At 42.2% G+C, this 19,883-nt stretch overlaps 2 protein-coding genes across 8 annotated transcripts in view; both read right to left on the reverse strand.

Annotated features, from left to right (window-relative positions):
• The window catches only part of LOC140896406 (coagulation factor V-like), an 81,114-nt gene extending 74,551 nt beyond the window's left edge, over window positions 1–6,563 (reverse strand). For 3 of the 7 annotated variants that reach the window (XM_073308223.1, XM_073308168.1, XM_073308232.1), the window contains exons 1-2: window positions 5,736–6,563; window positions 261–404 (exon numbers count right to left, since the gene is read on the reverse strand). The gene's annotated coding sequence lies outside the window, so the exon portion shown is untranslated. Of the gene's footprint in view, window positions 1–260; window positions 405–3,681; window positions 5,060–5,735 lie in introns of those variants that run through there. The other 4 variants (XM_073308175.1, XM_073308192.1, XM_073308184.1 and 1 more) reach the window with 4 other exon arrangements.
• ATG3 (autophagy related 3) overlaps window positions 5,161–19,883 on the reverse strand; it is a 31,566-nt gene continuing 16,843 nt past the window's right edge. The window contains exons 9-12 of the mRNA XM_073308301.1: window positions 19,700–19,855; window positions 18,778–18,905; window positions 6,570–6,638; window positions 5,161–5,392 (exon numbers count right to left, since the gene is read on the reverse strand). Coding sequence (XP_073164402.1) covers window positions 5,311–5,392; window positions 6,570–6,638; window positions 18,778–18,905; window positions 19,700–19,855 — 435 coding nt within the window. The 3' untranslated portion in view covers window positions 5,161–5,310. The remainder of the gene's footprint in view (window positions 5,393–6,569; window positions 6,639–18,777; window positions 18,906–19,699; window positions 19,856–19,883) is intronic.

The following is a 19,883-nucleotide window of genomic DNA, read 5'->3' on the forward strand; positions in this document are numbered from 1 at the left end:
ACCACCAAATTAGATAAGCAAGGTTGGAAGACAAAGAACTGTAGAATAGTTATTAAACTGCCTTGAGAAAAAAAGAAGTGAGAAAAAACAATTTAAAATAGCAAACATTTCCTGTACAGAGCAGGGCGGAGAGGAGAGAAGAACACCACGATTTTTCTGGGCAAACAAAGGAGTTAATTATTCAGCTGCAGCAAATACCAAAAATACCATTTTGAACATAGATGTGTGTGAGAGAAAGAGAGAGAGACTGACTGACTTACCAGGCCCAATGGATGCATTTCAAAACTGGGAGTGGTGAAACAATCAGATGGGTATAATCATTTCTACAGAAAGGCATTAAAAACAAGAGAGGTCTGCAGGGTCTTTCTCTGGGAACTGGTGAAATGGCTCCTTGGGGAAGTAAGCTGAAAACAGGACATGTTAAAAATCACAAGGGCAAGCAAAGGCAGACAAGCTGTAACAGATAAAGCTTCTTTTTGGAAAGAAAAAACTTTTACTAGAAAGGGACTTGTGTGTGGTTTACTTATTTGATAACCATGTTGCCCAGTGGGTAGAGCACTACCATGGAACTTAAGCAACGTGGGTGCTAGACCCTGCTCTTCTAGGTGATCTTAGGAAAGTCACTTCCCCTCTTGGTGCCTCGGTTTCACCATCTATAAAATTAGGAGGATGAACCTGACCTCCTTTGGAAAGTGCTTTGAGATCTACTGATGACAAACCTGCACCCAGAATCATAGGGTTAGAAGGGACTGCAAGGATCCTCTAGTCTAACCCCCTGCCAAGACGATCCAGCCTCCTTTTGAAAGCCTCCAGTAAAGAAGCTTCCACAACCTACTGAGGCAGTCTGTTCCGTTGTCCTACTGTTCTTCCAGTTAGGAAGTTTCTCCTGAGATTTAATCTAAATCTGCTATGCTGTACTTTGAACCCACTGCCTCTTGTCCTGCTCCCTGTGGCAAGAAAGACCTTTTCCATCTTTTTTATGGCAGCCTTTCAAGTATCTGAAGACCACTATCATGTCCCCCCTTAATTGCCTCTTTTCCAAACTAAACCTTTTGCAGTCATTTACATTGGTGCAACCTGCGAACAAATTAGAATAGCAGCACTTCGCACTCACTTGGCCCAGGTGTAAAAGGGTCCACAAAGTACAGTGCAGTGTACAATTAGGCCCCAAAGCATTTATGTGCTCAAAATCTGTTTAATTCCCCAAAAGAAAAGAAGTCATAGAAATCCACTACTGTGCTGTTCTGAGAGAGTAGCCAATGCCCTCATGCTCACATGCCAGGCCAGTCAATAAACAGCCTCTCAACTAGATGTCCCCTCTATGATGGAAAAGGTAGTAGTCATAAAGGGGGGAGCGGCGGGGGGGGGGAAATAAAACCAGCACAGCAGTCAACATCCAGACTGTCAAAATCATACAAGGGATGAAGGGCAATTAAGGCAGCTTGTATTATCTGAGATACAGCCTTTTGTAAATTGGGGGCCGATTATCAAAAAATACGCTCTAGTTTTGCAACTTCATTTCAGACATACATACTAAATACGAGGTTTTGTGATCAAACTAACTTTTGCTCTTCTCATTCAATTTCACAAGCTAAGCCCAAGGGACTTGTATTCCTAGATAAAAAATTTGTGTGTTGGATTTTACTTACATAATTACTGGCAGACAGAACGTGTGTAGGTACAGCAGGGAATGACTGCCTTAGCATTCTGTTGGTCTAATCAGACATTTATAAGATAGATCTTTTCCTGTGGACTCTGTAAGGCTGTATGACTGAGAGCAAGGCGTTCGAGTCTCTACAGTCATTGATTAGATTAAGTTGCTTGTTGTGGACAGATCAACATAAAAAAAAATTCATCCCAGGGCAGTAATATAAGGACAAAGTTAAGAACCCCCACTAAACTTCAGCCCTATATTTCTATATTTCCACCTGTCAAGGTTTTACATTTGCCTTCGGGGCTGAATTTCATCCTTTCCAAAAGCTTTTATTTAAACATAAATAAAAAAGTTACAAAAATATTTGCAATAGTTGAGTTACTGATATACTCTTACCATTGCCTGTGGCTAATGGAGATTTTTATTTGGGAATCTGTGTGTGTCTTTTTTCCCCTTAACGTTTTTGAAATGTTTGACATACATTAAAAACTAGTGTGCCATCCAGGGTAGGAAAGCTAGATGGTTTTAAGCATTCCAACTTCTGCAAGACAGCTTCCCTACTTCATTCCTGAATTCTTAGGATGAAATGCTGACTCTGCTGAAGTCAGTGACAACTCCAATTGACTTCAATGTAGTCAGGATTTCACCACTGGTCTCCCTCAGTTTTAGCTCTCTGTGGAGCAGATACAGAACTCAGTAGATGGGCAAGACACTGGAGGCCCAGTGCAGATGCTATTACAATCCACAGCAGCACCTATAGAATTTAAAACACATGCAGGGAGGCACACATACGAGAATAGGAATCAAGACATTTTGTAGAGCAGGAGGCAGATGTATGGACTTGGGAAAGACAGATATAGTCATGGTAGCTTCAAGATGAACCACAGACAAAGGGACCTCTTATAACTTGGCTTCTCTATAGCCTCTCTGAGATGGAGGCAGGAGGGAAGGACTGGAGCCTGTAGGAGTTCCTGAGATAGGATTCTCATAGGGGCATGGAAAGCTACCATTGAAGTGCCTGTGTTAGGATCTGCTGATGGCAGTAGCTCAGTTTCCTCTCTCTTCCATGCATGTATCCTAAAGGACATCTTCTACAAAGAGCAACAAAATAATTGTGTTGATGGAAGTCATTGACTAACTTCAGCATCACTGACAGGTTTCAGAGTAACAGCCGTGTTAGTCTGTATTCGCAAAAAGAAAAGGAGTACTTGTGGCACCTTAGAGACTAACCAATTTATTTGAGCATGAGCTTTCGTGAGCTACAGCTCACTTCATCAGATGCATGCCGTGGAAACTGCAGCAGACTTTATATATACACAAAGAAAAAAAAATATTCTCTGTGTATATATAAAGCCTGCTGCAGTTTCCACGGCATGCATCTGATGAAGTGAGCTGTAGCTCACGAAAGCTCATGCTCAAATAAATTGGTTAGTCTCTAAGGTGCCACAAGTACTCCTTTTCTTTCAGGATCACTGTTTCTCAACTTTTCTGCTGGCATCAAACTACATGTTCCTCCTATATACCTGTGAAAATTCTGTTGCTGGTGGTGTAGATTCTGCCACTTACATCCAGGGCCAGAAGAATTGCAGCAAGGGAGATTTAGGTTGGACATTAGGAAAAACTTCCTTACTGTCAGGGTGGTTAAGCATTAGCATAAATTGCCTATGGAAGTTGTGGAATCTCCATCATTGGAGATTTTTAAGAGCAGATTAGACAAACATGTCAGGAATGGTCTAGCTAATACTTAGTCCTGCCATGAGTGTAGAGGACTGGACTAGATGACCTCTCGAGGTCCATTCCAGTCCTCTGATTACAGAGACTGGGGAGGTATAGCTCAGTGGTTTGAGCATTGGCCTGCTAAACCCAAGGTTGTGAGTTCAACATGGGGGGGGACATTTAGGGGGTTCTGGGGCAAAATTAGGGATTGGTCCTGCTTTGAGCAGGGGGTTGGACTAGATGACCTCCTGAGGTCCCCCCTTCCAACCCTGATATTCTATGAATGGGATTGTTGTCAGCCTCTAGTGTACCTGGGTGGAGGTGCAGGTGAAGATTTTGCTGCCACCTAACTCCCCATTGCAGGCTGCTGAAGATCATCATTTTCCCTGCAGAGGAAGGCATTAAAGATTCTGCCACTGCAGAAAGACAGTAGCATCAACAGCTGGCTGCCTCTAGGGTATCACCCTACTAAGACAAGGCTACTAGTGCACAGATGACAGCTGTTTCTTTTTCTTTCCAAATGTAGCAGCAGGGTCTTTCCAGGAATCTTCTCAGAAATGCTTCCGGGGAGTTCTCCTCTCAGGGAACTCTAGTGCCTGAGGGAAGGTGACAGGTTAAGTAGTAGGGATGGAGGAATTTTGAATTATACTTAAGTGACAAATATTTGAAGAGGGTAAAGGAGGACTGAAAAGACCAGAAAGAGCAAAAGAATTCAGAATGGTAGTGGTTGAAGAGGCTAGAGACTACAGCATTGGACAAGTTTAGCTTCGGTCTGCCAGAGGGTATCTACTAACTGAACTTCCCTCAAGTTAATGTTTTCCACAGTTATGTGAAATTATTTAATCTGGAACAGCTATGTATAATCAAGTATCACAACTAGGGGTATCTCAGGCACATAGTATTGTTTCAACGTTTGGGTGAGTACATGAGTACTCACGGGTGAATTCAACAGTTGTTGGGCTCAGCTTCATGTAGTTGAAACTTTGAACATCGCCTCCCATAAGCAGTTTGGAATGAAACAAGTATTTGAATCCATGGAAAGAACAGAAAAGGAACACAAGCACAGCCAGGGCAAATTCACGTACAAATACTGGTGGAAGTTTATGGACTACTGGTGGGCACAACTATTAACTACTAACCCAATCCACTAGGGGATAGAGAACCACATTAAAAGCCAGTTAACATTTTGAAATATTAGCGTGGAAAAAGCTTTTTAAAACAAAAGCTTAAGGCACTGAGTGTATTCTTGTACCTTCAAGATTAATCTGGAGGCCAAGAGAAAATACACTGAGTTAGGAATGACAGTATGTACCTCCCAAATAGGCTTTCTTGCCCACCATCTCAACACTATGCTTTAACAATTCATATAAGCCATCTTTGCTGTTTCTAGGACTAGCTATTTTTGCTTGTGGCGCAGTACAAAGTTAAAACTTAGATATGATTATCACTTGTTTTCTCCTGCATTTTCTCAGAAAGGCACTTGAGCAAATCACCACAAGTTTCCCCATGTAGTTCTGGGATAGCCATCAATTATACAAAAAACATCTGAACTGGAAGTTACTTGAAAAATAAAAAGCATTTTTATTACTGAAGCCAAAAGAATCAAGCTTAGGCTAATATTGGAAAGCAAAGTTTTAACCTTTGATATGAAAGAGCTACTAGCTGTAAGTAAAAAAAAAAGATGCTTAAAGACTAACTAAGATTAATATGTGAAAATAAAAACCTATACTGCGAGTATAGGAATGAAAAATGGTTTATTTTACACATAGATCTTTATTAAAAAGTACGGCTGGTAGTGGAACTTTTTATTTTGATGCATAAACTTGATAAAAGTTGGATGTTACAGAAACTGTGTACAATGCGGAACAAAAGTCACATGTATAGGGTTTTTTGTAAAAAAATCAGAACCAGTAATTAGCATAGACATCTGTGATTTCTAGTTACATTGTAAAGTGCCTTGTGTAGTCATATTCTATAGTTGGAATGACCGCTTGTACAAATTTCAAGAAAATAAGAAGATACCTGAGTCTCTAGTTAAGGTAAACATGGAGTAAAAGAGTAATTACATGCTTACTTTATATCCAAGAAAACTAGGTAAAATCATGCCTTTTGTAAGTGGCCTGAATCTTATTAGTATTTCATTAGGTAGGAAAAGTATAGCTTAGAAAGTCCAAAGGGGGACAAGAAAATAATACACTAATATAGTGAAGAATGGCACTTCTCAAAACTTATGATTTGAATGATCAGGTATTATTTCAAGTTTAATAAATTCACTTATTTTAAAAAAAAACTTTACCCTGCTAACACTAAGCCAGTTTTGTATGAAATACTTTGTGTTTACATTGAATTGCTTTCTATGGGTTACCTTCCAGTTTAACTTGCTTTAGACATATGTTACACCACATAATCTGTCCCATCCACAGGTAGCAGATATGAAGCAGACTCTACAGTTTGTGTCCATCTTGAACTGTAATAGAATGACAGAGCCACATGAAGGGTTAAAACCCCACACTATTAGTTTAGTTATCAGCCTAACTAGCTGTAATCTATACTGGTACAACTTTCTTCTTTATTCAAGGCATAAGACTAGCTGGTATGAAAGCTGCTGCTGGTGGTTCAGGGCTTTCAGCTGCACCACAGCCACCCCTTCCCTTCTTGCTTTAGAACAGGAAAGCCATTTGAAGGATTCATTTAAAGGGACACTGGTACAGTACCCTGAAAGTGACATTTCTGTCTGAAAGTGATGTACTAATATACTAATTGTGTAATCATTGTACCTACTGTTATTACAAGTGTCACTTAAGATCCCTCATCTCACTGAGAGATCAGAGAAAGTACTGTTTGTACAAATGCAACTGACCAACAGAAGTGTGAAAGTGACTAGCTATAACATGAATTATTTTCACTGTTCCGTTGGTCAGTTGCATTTATTTTAGAATTAGCATGAGATCACTCATGAACTTTGCTGGGGGAAACTCAGTAAGCACATGCATACTACTTCCCAGTTCCTGCACGTAAGAAAAAAAATGGCAATTTGGTGTGCCTTAGATGTTATTGCTAATCTAAAAGTGACTTCAGGAGTAGTAAGCCTCCCAAATTACCTGCAAAATAAAGTTTTAGGAATGGACAGAGGATGGATTAGACCTTTATTAGATAACACACTCTTCAGAGGTCTCCTGACATTCCACGGAAAGGATACATATGAACTCCAAGTTCTCCCCCACCTTCTGCAACTGTTTCAATTATTTTCTTCATCACTTCTGCATGCCTGAAAGTAGAGTGGAACTCTTAGAGATATCATGCCAAGACAGCTCAGTCTTCCATAACTCAATAAAATTAGATTACTTGTGCAGATTAATAGCCTTAAGTAGTATGACTGGATGGCTACAGAAAGTGGTATTTGGATAGGGAATTTTTTTAACGTTTAGCTTACTGGCGTAAAACCAACTCCAAACCATGACACTTATTACCAACTAATGGCTGTTTGGTTAGGCTTCTGAAAGACCAGGGCATACTTAGTCCACATCAGAAAACACCCTGAAGAACATTATCCTTGTGGGTAAGTTTCATGCTTCACCCTGGACATGACTGCACGGTGTCAGAGAAGAAGTACATTATTGTGGAAGTGTGGAATAAACTGGAGTTAACTCATCTGGGGGTAGGTTGCTTCCATCACTAAAACACTGTTTTAAAAAGGTTAGGTGCTAGGAAAGCAGATCAGTGCATGACAGTTTTCACAGACCAGATAAAAGCCACAAGATGCCCTCCATACTGTTAAGTCTCATACTTTACTGTTTAGTATTGCAGTGGCAATTTTCAAGATAGTTATGGCTGAGATTCTTATTCCAGATTATGCACAACAAAACTTTAAAATTAAATCGTACTAACAGAATACATTTCAAAGTTCGTGATTTTCATTTTCAAAACAAGTTTAAAACTCAGATCTTGCTTTTACTTACCTGCCATATCAGAGTTAGAAATTTCCAGTTTCTTGCAATAGTTGTGTCAACACCTTAAACTGCAGCAAAATCTTATTTTGTTTTGGGGGGGGGGGGGTTAAATTACATTTAAACCCTTCCACAAATGTCAGTTTAAATTCACTGTCCCATTAATCAAGTCATTTTACTAGGTGTTAACATAAATCTGACCATGGAGCACTGTGGCCAGAATGAGATTAAAATCAGATGCACTAATTATTTATATTTGTATTTTCATCAAGCACCTTTCATACATGGTACTTTGTAAACTACAAAGCAAGCACTTCACCCAGCACTGAAATGGGCTGCAGAGAGACAAGAGCAATTACAATATGTTTAGGGCCCTTTGTTTTCAGTTTTTATTTTATTTAATTTTTTCCAGGAATTTATCCGCCTTTATTAGTACAATAAAAACAGGCGAAAAAAAGATGGAAAAAAAATTTTCTGGGTAAATATTGGGTTATTTTGGTGGATGGAAGGAAATGGGAAAAATATTCAATAGATTAATGCTTCAATGAATGGAATTCAAATGTGGTTTGCTGCAGAACTCAAAACACAGTGACACCTCTGAGTTTAAGGAAACAATATATCTCTAATCCCAATAAAACTTTTCATTTGAATACACAGCTTACTGTTGGAGATTTAGAACTATTAGCCTATAAATATTTACATTTAATAATTGTGCCACGCTGTTTGCAGTGCATATAGTCAACTTCATCTCTCTTTTTTTTTAAATACTTTCAAATACTTCCTTTGTTCTGAAACGTATTCAGATACAGATTTTTGTTTTCTTTCCATTGTAGCGTCTCAGATCTTGAAAATGTTATCTGCCAACAGCTTGAAATGTGTACATGGTGGGCGTGACATTCATAAGTAGGTTCACATGTGTACACGCTTCAGAGCTTGAATGTGTGTGCGCATCTTCTAGACTAATACATAGCCTTACTTCAACAGACCGCTTTGCATATACACAGACTAGTGTATTAACGTAACACATAAACATCATGTATTTATTATTTTCCTAATAAAACAAGTTTTTATATATTTGAATAACAAAAGTAGGGTGAAAAAAGTCAGAAACCCCCCCCCCCCCCCCATAATGCTGTTTGCAAAACCTGGGATTTTTTGGGGGGGAATTAGTTTAAATTGAAAATGAAGGGGCTTAAATATGTTGCACAATCATAAGGGAGGAGAAAGTGAACATTTCTACCTAATGACACTGGGGTAAAACTCCCCTCTTTAAGAATAGCTATAGGACCTTTAATATGTCCATGCAGACCAGAACCTCAGTTAAAGGTTTTGTCAATGCTCCCTGACTGGATCCAAAACTTGTGCTTCCAGATCTGATGCTCAAAACACTAAGAAATATTTTGGCCACCAGCAATTCTAAATTTCACATACACCATCTGCCATGCAAGCCAAGTTATGTAATTTGACAATCAGTAACTCTGTTCTTTGCTTCTGTAAGCTATCACCACTGTTTTTCGTTTATCTCAAATATGGGCCCAGATGTACTCACTTATTGGCATTCTAAACATTGGAAATGTTTCTCTTTTACTGTGTTTGGCACTTTAAGCCACCATGTTTTGACACATATCTGGAGAAACTACATCAGTAGCTGCATATAGAGCTGCTCCTGCCAATGCAACAGAACTTTTCACAACCAGTTACAGTTTCAAAGTAAAGATGATTGACATGTTCCCAATATAACATTTGTAGACATGGTAGGGCAGGGAGCAGTAGCGAGAAAAGGTACAGAGTGGGAAGAAGAGAGGACTGAGCAGAGAATAGTTCTCAGGCAGAATTGTAGGGGAGAAAAGGAGGCAGCAAGAATGACAAAGGAGGTGCTGCACATGAAGATTGCTTTAGATATGCTTTTAGTTTAGGCTTTTGTACTCAACCTTAATTTGTGAAAAATCCAGAGGATATGAAGACAAGCCAAAGGAAGACCACAAAGAAATTAACAGGATTTTTTTTTAAATGGTCATCTCAAACTGACTGCTATTTAGGGGAAGCTTACAGAATTTAATGAAAGGGCTCAGACACCATTATATAAATACTTAAGTAGATGGCTATTAATTTGCATTCAGTCACAACTCTGTTAGGTCAAAGTCTAGCCATCTTGCTCATGTGATTCTGAGAATGCAAATAAGTGGTTGCCACATTATTAAAATGGATATTGTGAAGTGGAATGAGTCAAAGAGAAGAAGTGGTGTTGGGCAATATCAGAGGACTCTCTCTCACAAGCTATACTACTTATCCTTACATGCACTTGCTGGGCAATCATAGCCAATTAATATTTTATTAGTCCCACTTCAATACTACTGCAGAGTGGATTGACAAAAATTTACACAGCAAGTGCTTTTTATATATATTTCAGGACCAGTCAAGCTGTTCACCTCTCTGAATTCTCCGATGTCAATTCAGCCATGCTAAGGCTGTTTCATTCTAGTTCAGAGAGTAAAGAAGTTCATTCCATGGCCATTGTATACTTCATCTCAAGACATCAGAACAATGCTGCAGCTTGGTAGAAGACTTCTTACAATAGCACTGCAATTTTTCATTATACAATCTAGCCATAAAATGCTGCCATTGTGTTCCTTAGAGTGCAAAACCTGACAAATTTAAATAATTTGCAGTCCCACAGGAGCCCACATATTCGTGTCGCCCTTGCATCCCTACAGTTTTACAAAAATATGCACAAGCGCTTATGGAAGCGGAACTAAGATTGGAAAGATCTGAAGTGTTTTATTTGAGCACTTCATTTTTAAAGGGAAGCAAAGATCTTATAACTTCAATATCAGCCACAAGCCTCCTCCCTTTAAAGTAGAGAAGGAAGAGATAGTAGTCCTACAGTCTGTACTAGACTAAGCCAGACATTCTAGGCTCAACAGTCCCTCACAATTTTAAAGTGAAATGTACAAAAAGTAGTCCTGGGATATGCTTTTGCGTGTGTGATAAAGGATGGCTATCTGGACTCATAAGAGAGTTCTGAGGAACAGCTGGGAAACTGGGTCTTTGCTGGACATTATCCTGTATCAAACCACACTGTATGGACTTCAAGGAGAATGAAAAGAAGAGTGAGGCAGCCATGTGAAAACGGCAATCTGAAGAACTGCAACCTAGAAGGGTCCTGAAGGCCTTGTTTAATCTAGAGTTTAGTCCTTTTGTAATTAGAGTTAAATGTTTGCCAGTTAACTTGAGCTAGCTAGATACTCCACCAATGCTTATTTCACTACAAACATTTGATCCACCCTGTAGCCTAGATTGGACCAAAGACATTTGTGTCCTAGAACAAATGTTTGCAAATGACAATCTACACATGTTGCAATCATATTAGTGGTCTTAAAATAATTAAGAGTCAATTAACTAGTTACAATAGGGCTAAGAACTTTAATCCAGATAATGTCAAACATTGCTACTCCTACCAAAGACGATGACAGCCATGCATTGGGCTTCTTTCAGTCCCACAGGCTTCAACAAACGGAACAGCCATCAAAATAAGCTTCCTAACACAGAGGCCTCAGTAAGAAGATCTCTCACTGAGAATTTGTTCTCCCAATTCTGAGGACCCTCTTCCTACCAGTGTAGGAGACCAAATGAACTCCTAGGAAAATCTTTCATACTTCTGTGCGCCTTGAACATATTGTGTTAAGTGACTAACTTAAGGACTCAAGTTTGAAAACGCTGGCCTGATGGTTTAGTTACGCCTTATGAATTTTGTAATTCATGTTCATTAAAAAAGGTTAAGTCTAAAGAAAAAAGCTTTCCAGTATGGAATGAAACAGGACAGTCTGGTCCAACAAAAGTGATTGGTCTCTTCGGCTTTCACCAACTTCAACAACAGGAAAGGAAGTTTTAATAACGGAGTAGGGAAAATTCAAAGATCCCCCATAATAAAGTGTGTCAATGTGGAACCTGTTTATGAAGGTGACTTCTGTAGTTGCTCAAACACAGTGAACTGAATGAGAACTAGTAGCAAAACCAGCATTACCTTTAACTGCAGCTTCCTGGACCTCCAACACCCAGCCATCTTGGAAAGCACTAAAGTTGCATACACTAGGTTGTCTCCCTCCTCTACTCCCACAACACACCTTATAATGAAAACTATAGAGTGAAACTGCTAAGCTTTAAGAAGTGCACCCTGGACACTGAAGGGCATAGGAGTGAATCCTTCAGTTGACAGTATAATATTGCAATTTTTTTGGTGAATACTTTAAAAAAAAAACCACCAAAAAATGCAGTTTCAGGTCAACAAACTATTTGTGAAATCACATCAAGTTCACATAATAGTTTTGAGCAAACAAATATCAAAATGTTTCAGAAAAGTCAAAAAGTCACATTTCATTTTGACCAGACTCGAGGATTTAATTTTAATTTGGGCACTGAAAGTAGATCTAGATCTACAAAATTGGGGGAGAGAGGCGGGGGGGGGGGGGGATGGATAGGGGGACAGGCAGGGCTGGTGATGCCCCCACTCCTTAAAACTCACTGGGATGTGGGATACCCAAATTCAATTCCCCACTTCTGCCTGATGTGGAGAAGGAATCTGAACTTGGGTCTCCCACATTGTAGGCGTGTCCTAGCCCCTGGGGCAAGGGATATTCTGGTAAGGGGCTCTCTCAATTTCTCCTCTTGAAGCTGTTCCGCTTTTTGTAAGTAAATTAAATTAATTATTGGAGCAGAGCCTTGAACTTGGGTCTTTGACATCCTAGATGCACGCCCTAATGAATCCATAGGCTACAGAGTCTCTTTCCCTGACTCAGTCACTGTTCATTGCCCAGTTCCTACTTCTACAAACTTGTGGATCTGCATTTATTATTGACAAATTGATTAATGGCTGCCAATTGACTTCTTCTAACAGGAAATCAGTAAAAACCACTTTTACCCATAAAGCAATTGCTAAAACACAACTTGTGTGACAATCTGGATTACTTAAAATGTTCTGTTCAATGATTCAACAAGTGGTTAGCGTGCAGCTTGCCATGGTATCCCTTTTTCAGTTCCTCCTTTGAAACAAAATATGATGGTAATACATGCCACAAAAGAAGAACTGCTGAGTGAGCAGGCTGCCACAGTGTTGTGAGCCAACAGCTACTTTCCCAGTTGTCGTCAAGCATAGCCCTATGTACACCACATTGCACAACTTATGGGTGGGCAAGGAAGTGACGGAGGTAAGACAGGAAAGACTGGAATTCCTTTGTGAAGCAAAGATTAAAGCAGTACCCTTGGCTACTGTTTCTATCTGAAATATCTAGGAGCAGCTTGGAATCCAACAGGCCCTTTTAACTTCAAAAAGTAAGTGACTGAGTGGGCAATTCCCACTCAATAGAGAAGACACCTTTTACCCACTCTCCCTCCCCACTGCCCCAAACCAAGCAGTTCCACACCATCTAATTCATAGACTTTTAGGTCTGAATGGACCATCATGATCATCTATTCTGACCTCTTCCACATTGCAGGCCACAGAACCTCATCCACCCCTAACCTCTGGCTGAGTTACTGAAATCATCAAATGATGGTTTAAAGACTTCAAGTTACACAGAATCCACCATCAGAAAAATCAAACTGAATTGTAAATGGTTCTGAAGCCCAATCCAGCTGCCTGTCTCCCCTAGGTGCCTCTCACACACAGGCATGTGCCAGATGAGATGGCTGAGAACTGCATATTAAACAAGCAACAACTGCCAAGATCCCACTCTCTGGCTCTTTGAGAGAACAGCTATTTAATGAAAACCTGTATATGCCTCCCAGAGACTGTAGCTGCATTAGCACTATCAAAGGCAACTGGTCTATTTACCAGAATCAGCAGAAGTTAACTGTCCCATGTCCATAGCCAGAACCTATACTTACAAGACCTGTGCTATCTGTACCACACTCTGGCCTGAAGCCAGACTGACAGGACTCAAGGAAGCTCAATACGCTGGTTAATATTGGAGCAGTCTCACTACAATCTCAGCTTTCCCTCTTCAACACAACCATCCCCCACAACAGGAAGAGTAGCAACTGGAGAGACTATCAGCATCAAAAAACTGCTTCTTGAGCACAGGCTTGAGTGCTGACACTTTGCTCTGCTGGGGAAGGGTGTGGAGGGCGAAAGATGTGTGACAGTATCTACTGATAGTATTCTCCCATGAGAGATTTCAGAGTAGCAGCCGTGTTAGTCTGTATTCACAAAAAGAAGAGGAGTACTTGTGATACCTTAGAGATGAACAAATTTATTTGAGCATAAGCTTTTGTGAGCTACAGCTCACTTCATCGGATGCATTCAGATCCCACGAGAGATTATCCCAACCTCCCCCCCACACCCACCATCTCTAGAACCCTGTTGAGTGAGAGAAATTCAGCTAGAGAAGAATTTATGTGGTTTGCCAGCAGACTCATGCTGGTAGGTGCAGGAAGCCCAAACACCTCTCAGCAAGAAACTGAGCAACTGAGCAGACATGCTAGATTCAATACACTGTCCATGCCCCAGGTGGAACTTCTGGTTGGGACTTCAAGTGATACAAAGGAAGAGATGACAATTTTTAATTTCTATCATAGGCACAGCATAAGACATGAAAAAAGTCTTAATACAATCACCCCCATGATTTCTCCCCAATACTCTGATCACCTCCCTTTACATTTAAGCCATATCTACACTAAATGCTACAGCTGCACCACTGCAGTTAAGCTGCCGTAGCGCTTCAGTGTAGACATTATCTACGCTGACGGAAGGGAGTTGAGAGGTGGTAGCTAGGTCAATGGAAGAATTTTTCCGTCAACCTAGAGCATGTCTATACTGCAGCCTTAAGTTGATCTATGTTAGGGGATGGGGGGGTTGGATAGGAGGTGCGGTCCTGGGGGAGGGGTTAGGGGCAGTCAGGGGACAGGGGGGTGGTTGGATAGGTGTGGGAGTCCCAGGGGGCCTGTCAGGGGGCAGGTGGATGGGGCAGAATTTCGGGGGGGTGGGGGGGAGGAGGGATCCTGGGAGGGGACGGTCAGGGAGACAAGGAGCGGGGTGGGAGGGGGGTTGGAAGTGTGAGGGGGCAGATAGAGGGCAGGGTCCAGGCTGGTTGGGGAGGCACAGCCTTCCCTACCCAGCCCTCCATAAAGTTCCGCAACCCTGATGTGGCCCTCAGGCCAAAAAGTTTGCCCACCCCTGCCGTAGTGCGTTCAGACAAAATTAGGTCGGGGTAAGGCAGCTTAGGTCAACTTGTGTAGCGTAGATCAGTTCCTACTGCTATCAACACGAGGACTTAGTTAAAGCAACCTAATTTTTTTTAAATTGTAGACCAGGCCTTACTCAACTGCAGTCATCAGAGTATGAAGATGACCTGTGAAAGTTGTATACATAGAGAGGTCAATTTAGCAGACACTTGACAGTCAATGGTTAGAGCATCTTACTACAGTATCAATAGCCAGTGGACCTCAGCTTGTATAGTACCTTCTCTATAACTGACCAATTTGGTTTGACCTCTAATGTCAGAGGGCAGCCCAACAACATAGGGCCTGTGGACCCAATAAGAGTAAAGGTAACGTTACACCTTGAAGTGTGCAATCCGCACCCTAATCACTACCATAGCGTGGGACCACATGTGTGAGAAGACAGAAGCCCCATGGGATAGACCCCCTTTGTTAACGTAAGTGTCCACATGGATGACTTTTACAGTTTGACTTCAGTGCCCATGACCCTCTCAGCAACTCTAAAACCAGGCTAGACAAAAACTCAAACTGTATGTCTCAGAACAGTAGCCATGTCTATTTTAAACCGATTCTGGGTCTTGGATATAGGGTTGTTGCACTCCAATTTAATCTTGGAATGAGACCCTATATTTAGGGTCAGATGCAACCAAGACACACACACAGGTTGGTAAGCATCAATAACTTCTCATCTACAACAGGGTGAAGAAATGACACTGACTTCATGGCTATGCCAGTTTTTGCAGTTTCATGACGGCTCCAGCAAGGTGAAAGTGTTTATTTTCTACAGAGAAGTTATTCAAATTTCAGACAAAAAGATCTATCAATCAATTTAACGAGCACAGCAATTCAGTGCAATGAAAGCCACCTGTAATTAGCGAGGCACAAGGCAAGAACCACAGGAAGGGATAGTGACAAGCCAGCATAGCAGCTACAGAAGCAATTTAAGCAGGTAGTGCTGTACTTAGTGGCAAAGGGGTAAGAGTCAGTCCTGTCAGTGCCAACTCTCCCCTCCCTGTATCCCCTAGTTGCAAAAACTGCAGAGGAGACACCCTCACCCCCGGCGGCAGGGTGGGGGACTAGGGCTCCTGCAGTGTCCCTCCTTACCTCACCTGTGTGGGTCTGGGGACACACTGCGAGGAAGAGCCAGCCAGAGACTGAAGCTGGCAGAGCAGCTGCAGAAGCATTGGTTGTTTGCTCCAACTTCCTCCTCCCTCCCAGGCCTGGTGTACACCAGTAGTTTTCAAACTGTGGGTCGCGACCCAGTCCTGGGTTGCGGAACGTACGGCACTGGGTTGCAGCGGCTCCAGTCAGCACTGCCAACCAGGCTGTTAAAAGTCCCGACAGCGGTGCTGCCCGGATAAGGCAGGCTAGTCCCTACCTGTTCTGATGCCACACTGCGCCCTGGAAGTGGCCAGCAGCAGGTCCAGCTCCTGGGCGGGGGGGCACAGGGCTCCATGTGCTGCCCTGCCCCAAGCACCGGCTCTGCACTCCCAGCTAATGGGAACTGGTGTGTGTGTGGGTGTACATGAGCGTGCCTGCAGGCAAGAGCCATGCAGAGCCACTTGTGCGCCTCCACCTAGGAACCGGACCTGCTGCTGGCTGCTTCCAGGGAGCAGCGTGGCTCGCAGTGCCAGGACAGGCAGCAAACCTGCCAAGCCCCACCTGCATCCCAAACCCCTCATCCCCAGCCCAGAGCCTGCACCCCCTCGCACACCCCAACCCCCTGCCCCAGCCTAGAGCCCCCCTCCACACCCTGAACCCCTCATTCCCAGCTCCACCCTGCAGCCCTCACCCCCAAACCCCAAATCTCTGCCCCAGCCCTGAGCCCCTCCCACACCCCAAACCCCTAGCTCCGTTGGGTTGCAGACATCAACAATTTTCTTCAACTAGGTCTCCAGAAAACAAAAAAAACAAAACAAAAACCACTGGTCCACAAACTTAGGCTGACGGAAGCCACCTTATGTCGACCTAATAATGTATGCATCTACCCTGCCAGGTCCCTTCCGTCAACCTGGCTGCCTCTTACGTCGACTTAATTACTCCAACCGTGCAAGACGCATAGCACTTAATTTGACATTGATGGGTTGACAAAGGCAGTGTAGACGCAGCGTTGTATAAGTCAACTCAACTGGCTTTCAGGAGGTGTCCCACAATGCTTCGCTGTGACCGCTCTGGTAATCATTTTCAAATCTGCTGCACAGTGGCCAGGTACACAGGAAGCATTTCCTGTTTGATCAGCATGGAGAGCTCGCCATCTCAGCAGATCATGGGGACTCAATGCCCAAAACAGGCTATAGCCTGGAGTACACAGGAGGTGGTGGATCTTAATGATCTGCGGGAAGAAGAGTCTGTGCAGGCACAGCTCTGATCCAGTCGTAGAAATTTAGACATCTATGAGAAGATTGTGCAGGGAGTTGGGGAGAAGGACTAAACCAGGAACACGCAGCACAACTTCGACAGGTGTACCAGAAGACAAGGGAGGCTAATAGTCATTCTGGTTCTGCACCTCTGACATGCCACTTCTACAATGAGCTGCGTGCAATTCTCTGTGGCAACCCCACCACTACTCCCAAACACAGTGTGGGTACCTCTCAGGGGTCTGAGTCCAGGGCAGAAGTTGATTAAATGGCCCTGCACACTTGCATCACAACAGCTCCCACAGTGGATTTACCAACTCCAAATTGATTCCCTACTGACTGGTAGCCATTTGGCATTGTAAGCTTCCACAGAGCAGGTCTCATTTTAGTGTTGCTGTCTTTCAGGGCTGGGTAAAGCTCTTCACAAAGTTCCTGAAAAGTGGCCTTCTGAATTTGAAAATTCTACAGCCATTGTTTCTTATCCCATAACTGCACAACGATGCGATCCCACCACTCAGTGCTTGTTTTCCAAGACCAGAAATGGTGCTCCACCTTGTTCAGCTGTTAAGCAATTGCCCTCCTCTCCTAGATGCTTATGCTGTCCCCAACACACCACTTCCCCAAGACCTCTCATCCCTGCTGCTGCTACCCCTAAACAGAGGCTTCTTCTGGCCACTTCCATTTTGTGGGCTTCCTCCAGGGCACTATTACTGCTACCACAAATGGCAAATTCCCAGCTATTTCTTTCTTGCCAAAGCGGGCTTCTGCAGAAACCTCTAATTAGCTTCACATGCCTCTTCTTCCCTTTTGCAGTTTCATGCCTCTTTTCCCCCCCTTCTTTTTTCACTTCCAAGTTAGCCCTATGCGTTCCGCCTCTCAGTCAGCCTGCCATGTACCTCTGCTTCCCCTACTTCACATTCATGTGTCCTAATCTGAGAGTTATATGGATCTTTAGTTTCAATAATGGGGAGGCTCAACCAAGTAGGTCCAAAGGGGGGGGGGGGGGGGAGGGATGAGGAGAAAAGATGTGCTTGCACCAAATCTACACAAAAAAAGAGTCTATTCAAAGATGAGTGATTAAATTGGACACTTTCAGGAAGTCACTTGAACTTGTACCTTAACGGACAACCATACAATTCAATAAAAGGCAGGACCTTAATTGAAAGTATGATCCTGCTGGGTAGACAGCCGACAACCTGTCCAAGTAGTTCAACAGCCGGTAGTTAGAAAATTGGGAGACTTAATAGCAGATCATTGTAACCCAAAAGAACCAACAGCACTGGGTTCTGAGGCAGCACCACAGCATGAATACAGGCAAAAATTTAGTTTCTTTACATGTAACAGTTTAAGCGTAGTTGTCTGCCACCTTCTGGAGTTGATGTGACAGTGCAATTGTGTGACTGACTTTTTACTGGATACACAAAAACAACCTGTAGTAGCTTTCAAAATACAGTAGGTTTTTGGTAAACAATTTACCTTCCCAAAAGATCATGCTAGAGTAGAATAAAAAAATTTTTTTTGCAGCAAGAGATCAAAACTAGAGTAGCCTGATTCTAGACTTTCTAGTAGAGGAGATTCATGGAGAATACAGTTTTGGATGCAACTACAGAACAGGCACAAAGGAAAAACCAAACCAATTCTCTTAATGCACATTTAGCACTGAGTACTGGGATGGCTGCTCAAACAATTGCTGACTTTTCTTCCCTCTGCAAAAGGGAACAGCTCATGCAGACAGACAGCTGTGGACAAGTGTGCAGGAAATGGAAATTTATGATTGATAGATCACCAAGGGATGGACAAAAGGCAATTTTAATTAGACAGAATGACCTTTTCACACACATATCCATAAGCTGGGCTTAATAAAGAAACATTGAAAGACTGAAGATACCTGCATGGATGAACTGAACACATAGGCGGTGGAGGAAGATGAGGATGATTTTCAATTGTTACTGTTTTTTTGACATGATCTTGACTAATATCTTCATACATGTAGTCTACCGTTAAAGGCTGCCGTTGCTGAAAAGAAAAGTGCAGCAGAAAAGAAATGTGTAGCAGGAAAAGTGTCTCACAATCTTTTCCTCCTACTCAGGAAGTAGGATAGCACTAAAGTAGCATTTTATAGGTATATACGCTATCTCTGCTTAAAGGACTCCAGAGTACTTTATAAACTAAACATAGCACTGAAATCAGAAGTGGCAAGCAATCATAGGGACAACAGGTGAGAAAGGGGATCCTAATGACAGGGCAAACCTCTATTCTTATGAAAAATGCTGCAGGATCCATAGGATCCACACAGAGCAGATAAAATACTGCACATTACTTTGTTTATAGTTCACTGGGAGCTGAACCTGTGGTTCCAGGGAATCTAGATATTTCTAGACTGAGGCTTATATCCCTAAGCCATCAAACTTACAAGATTCCATAGTCTTAAGTGGAAGAAAAATGCTTCCTTACTCAACGGTCCTGCTGCCTGTGTACACTTGGTTCTCACACCTTCTTGCTTTACTGACATCTACTGATTTTCATTCTTGTTACCCTTGGAAAACTAACCGCTCAGAGAACTAGAATCTTTTCTTTCATGTGCACCATTCACAACTGGTTACCAAGATCCAATTACAGGGCCATTCAAGGTGTGGGGAGCTTGCTTTTACTTATTCTCACAGGCCCAGTAAATCTTGGCTGAAGTCCTGGCTCTACACTGATCTAATTTCTTCCCTTAATAAATATATATTTAATCAAGTAGCAACAAATTGACCTCGCTACCTTAACTGATGAGTCTTAACACTGGGGAAAAAAAAATACTGCTATACCTCATCATATCCAAATAACCACAGTCTGGGAGTTTGGTAGTATTTGTCATAAGTGATGTAGAGGTCATAAGTTCTGGTCTGCAGGATGGTATCTTCCCCTCCGATATCAGCTTTAGCTTTGCTAGCTTCTGCTATTTTTCTTGTATCAAGAGTTGCCTGAGGATCCAGATTTAAGATAAAAGAA

This window comes from Lepidochelys kempii, chromosome 1, assembly GCF_965140265.1.
Source record: "Lepidochelys kempii isolate rLepKem1 chromosome 1, rLepKem1.hap2, whole genome shotgun sequence".
In the NCBI taxonomy this organism is placed as follows: Eukaryota; Metazoa; Chordata; order Testudines; family Cheloniidae; genus Lepidochelys; species Lepidochelys kempii.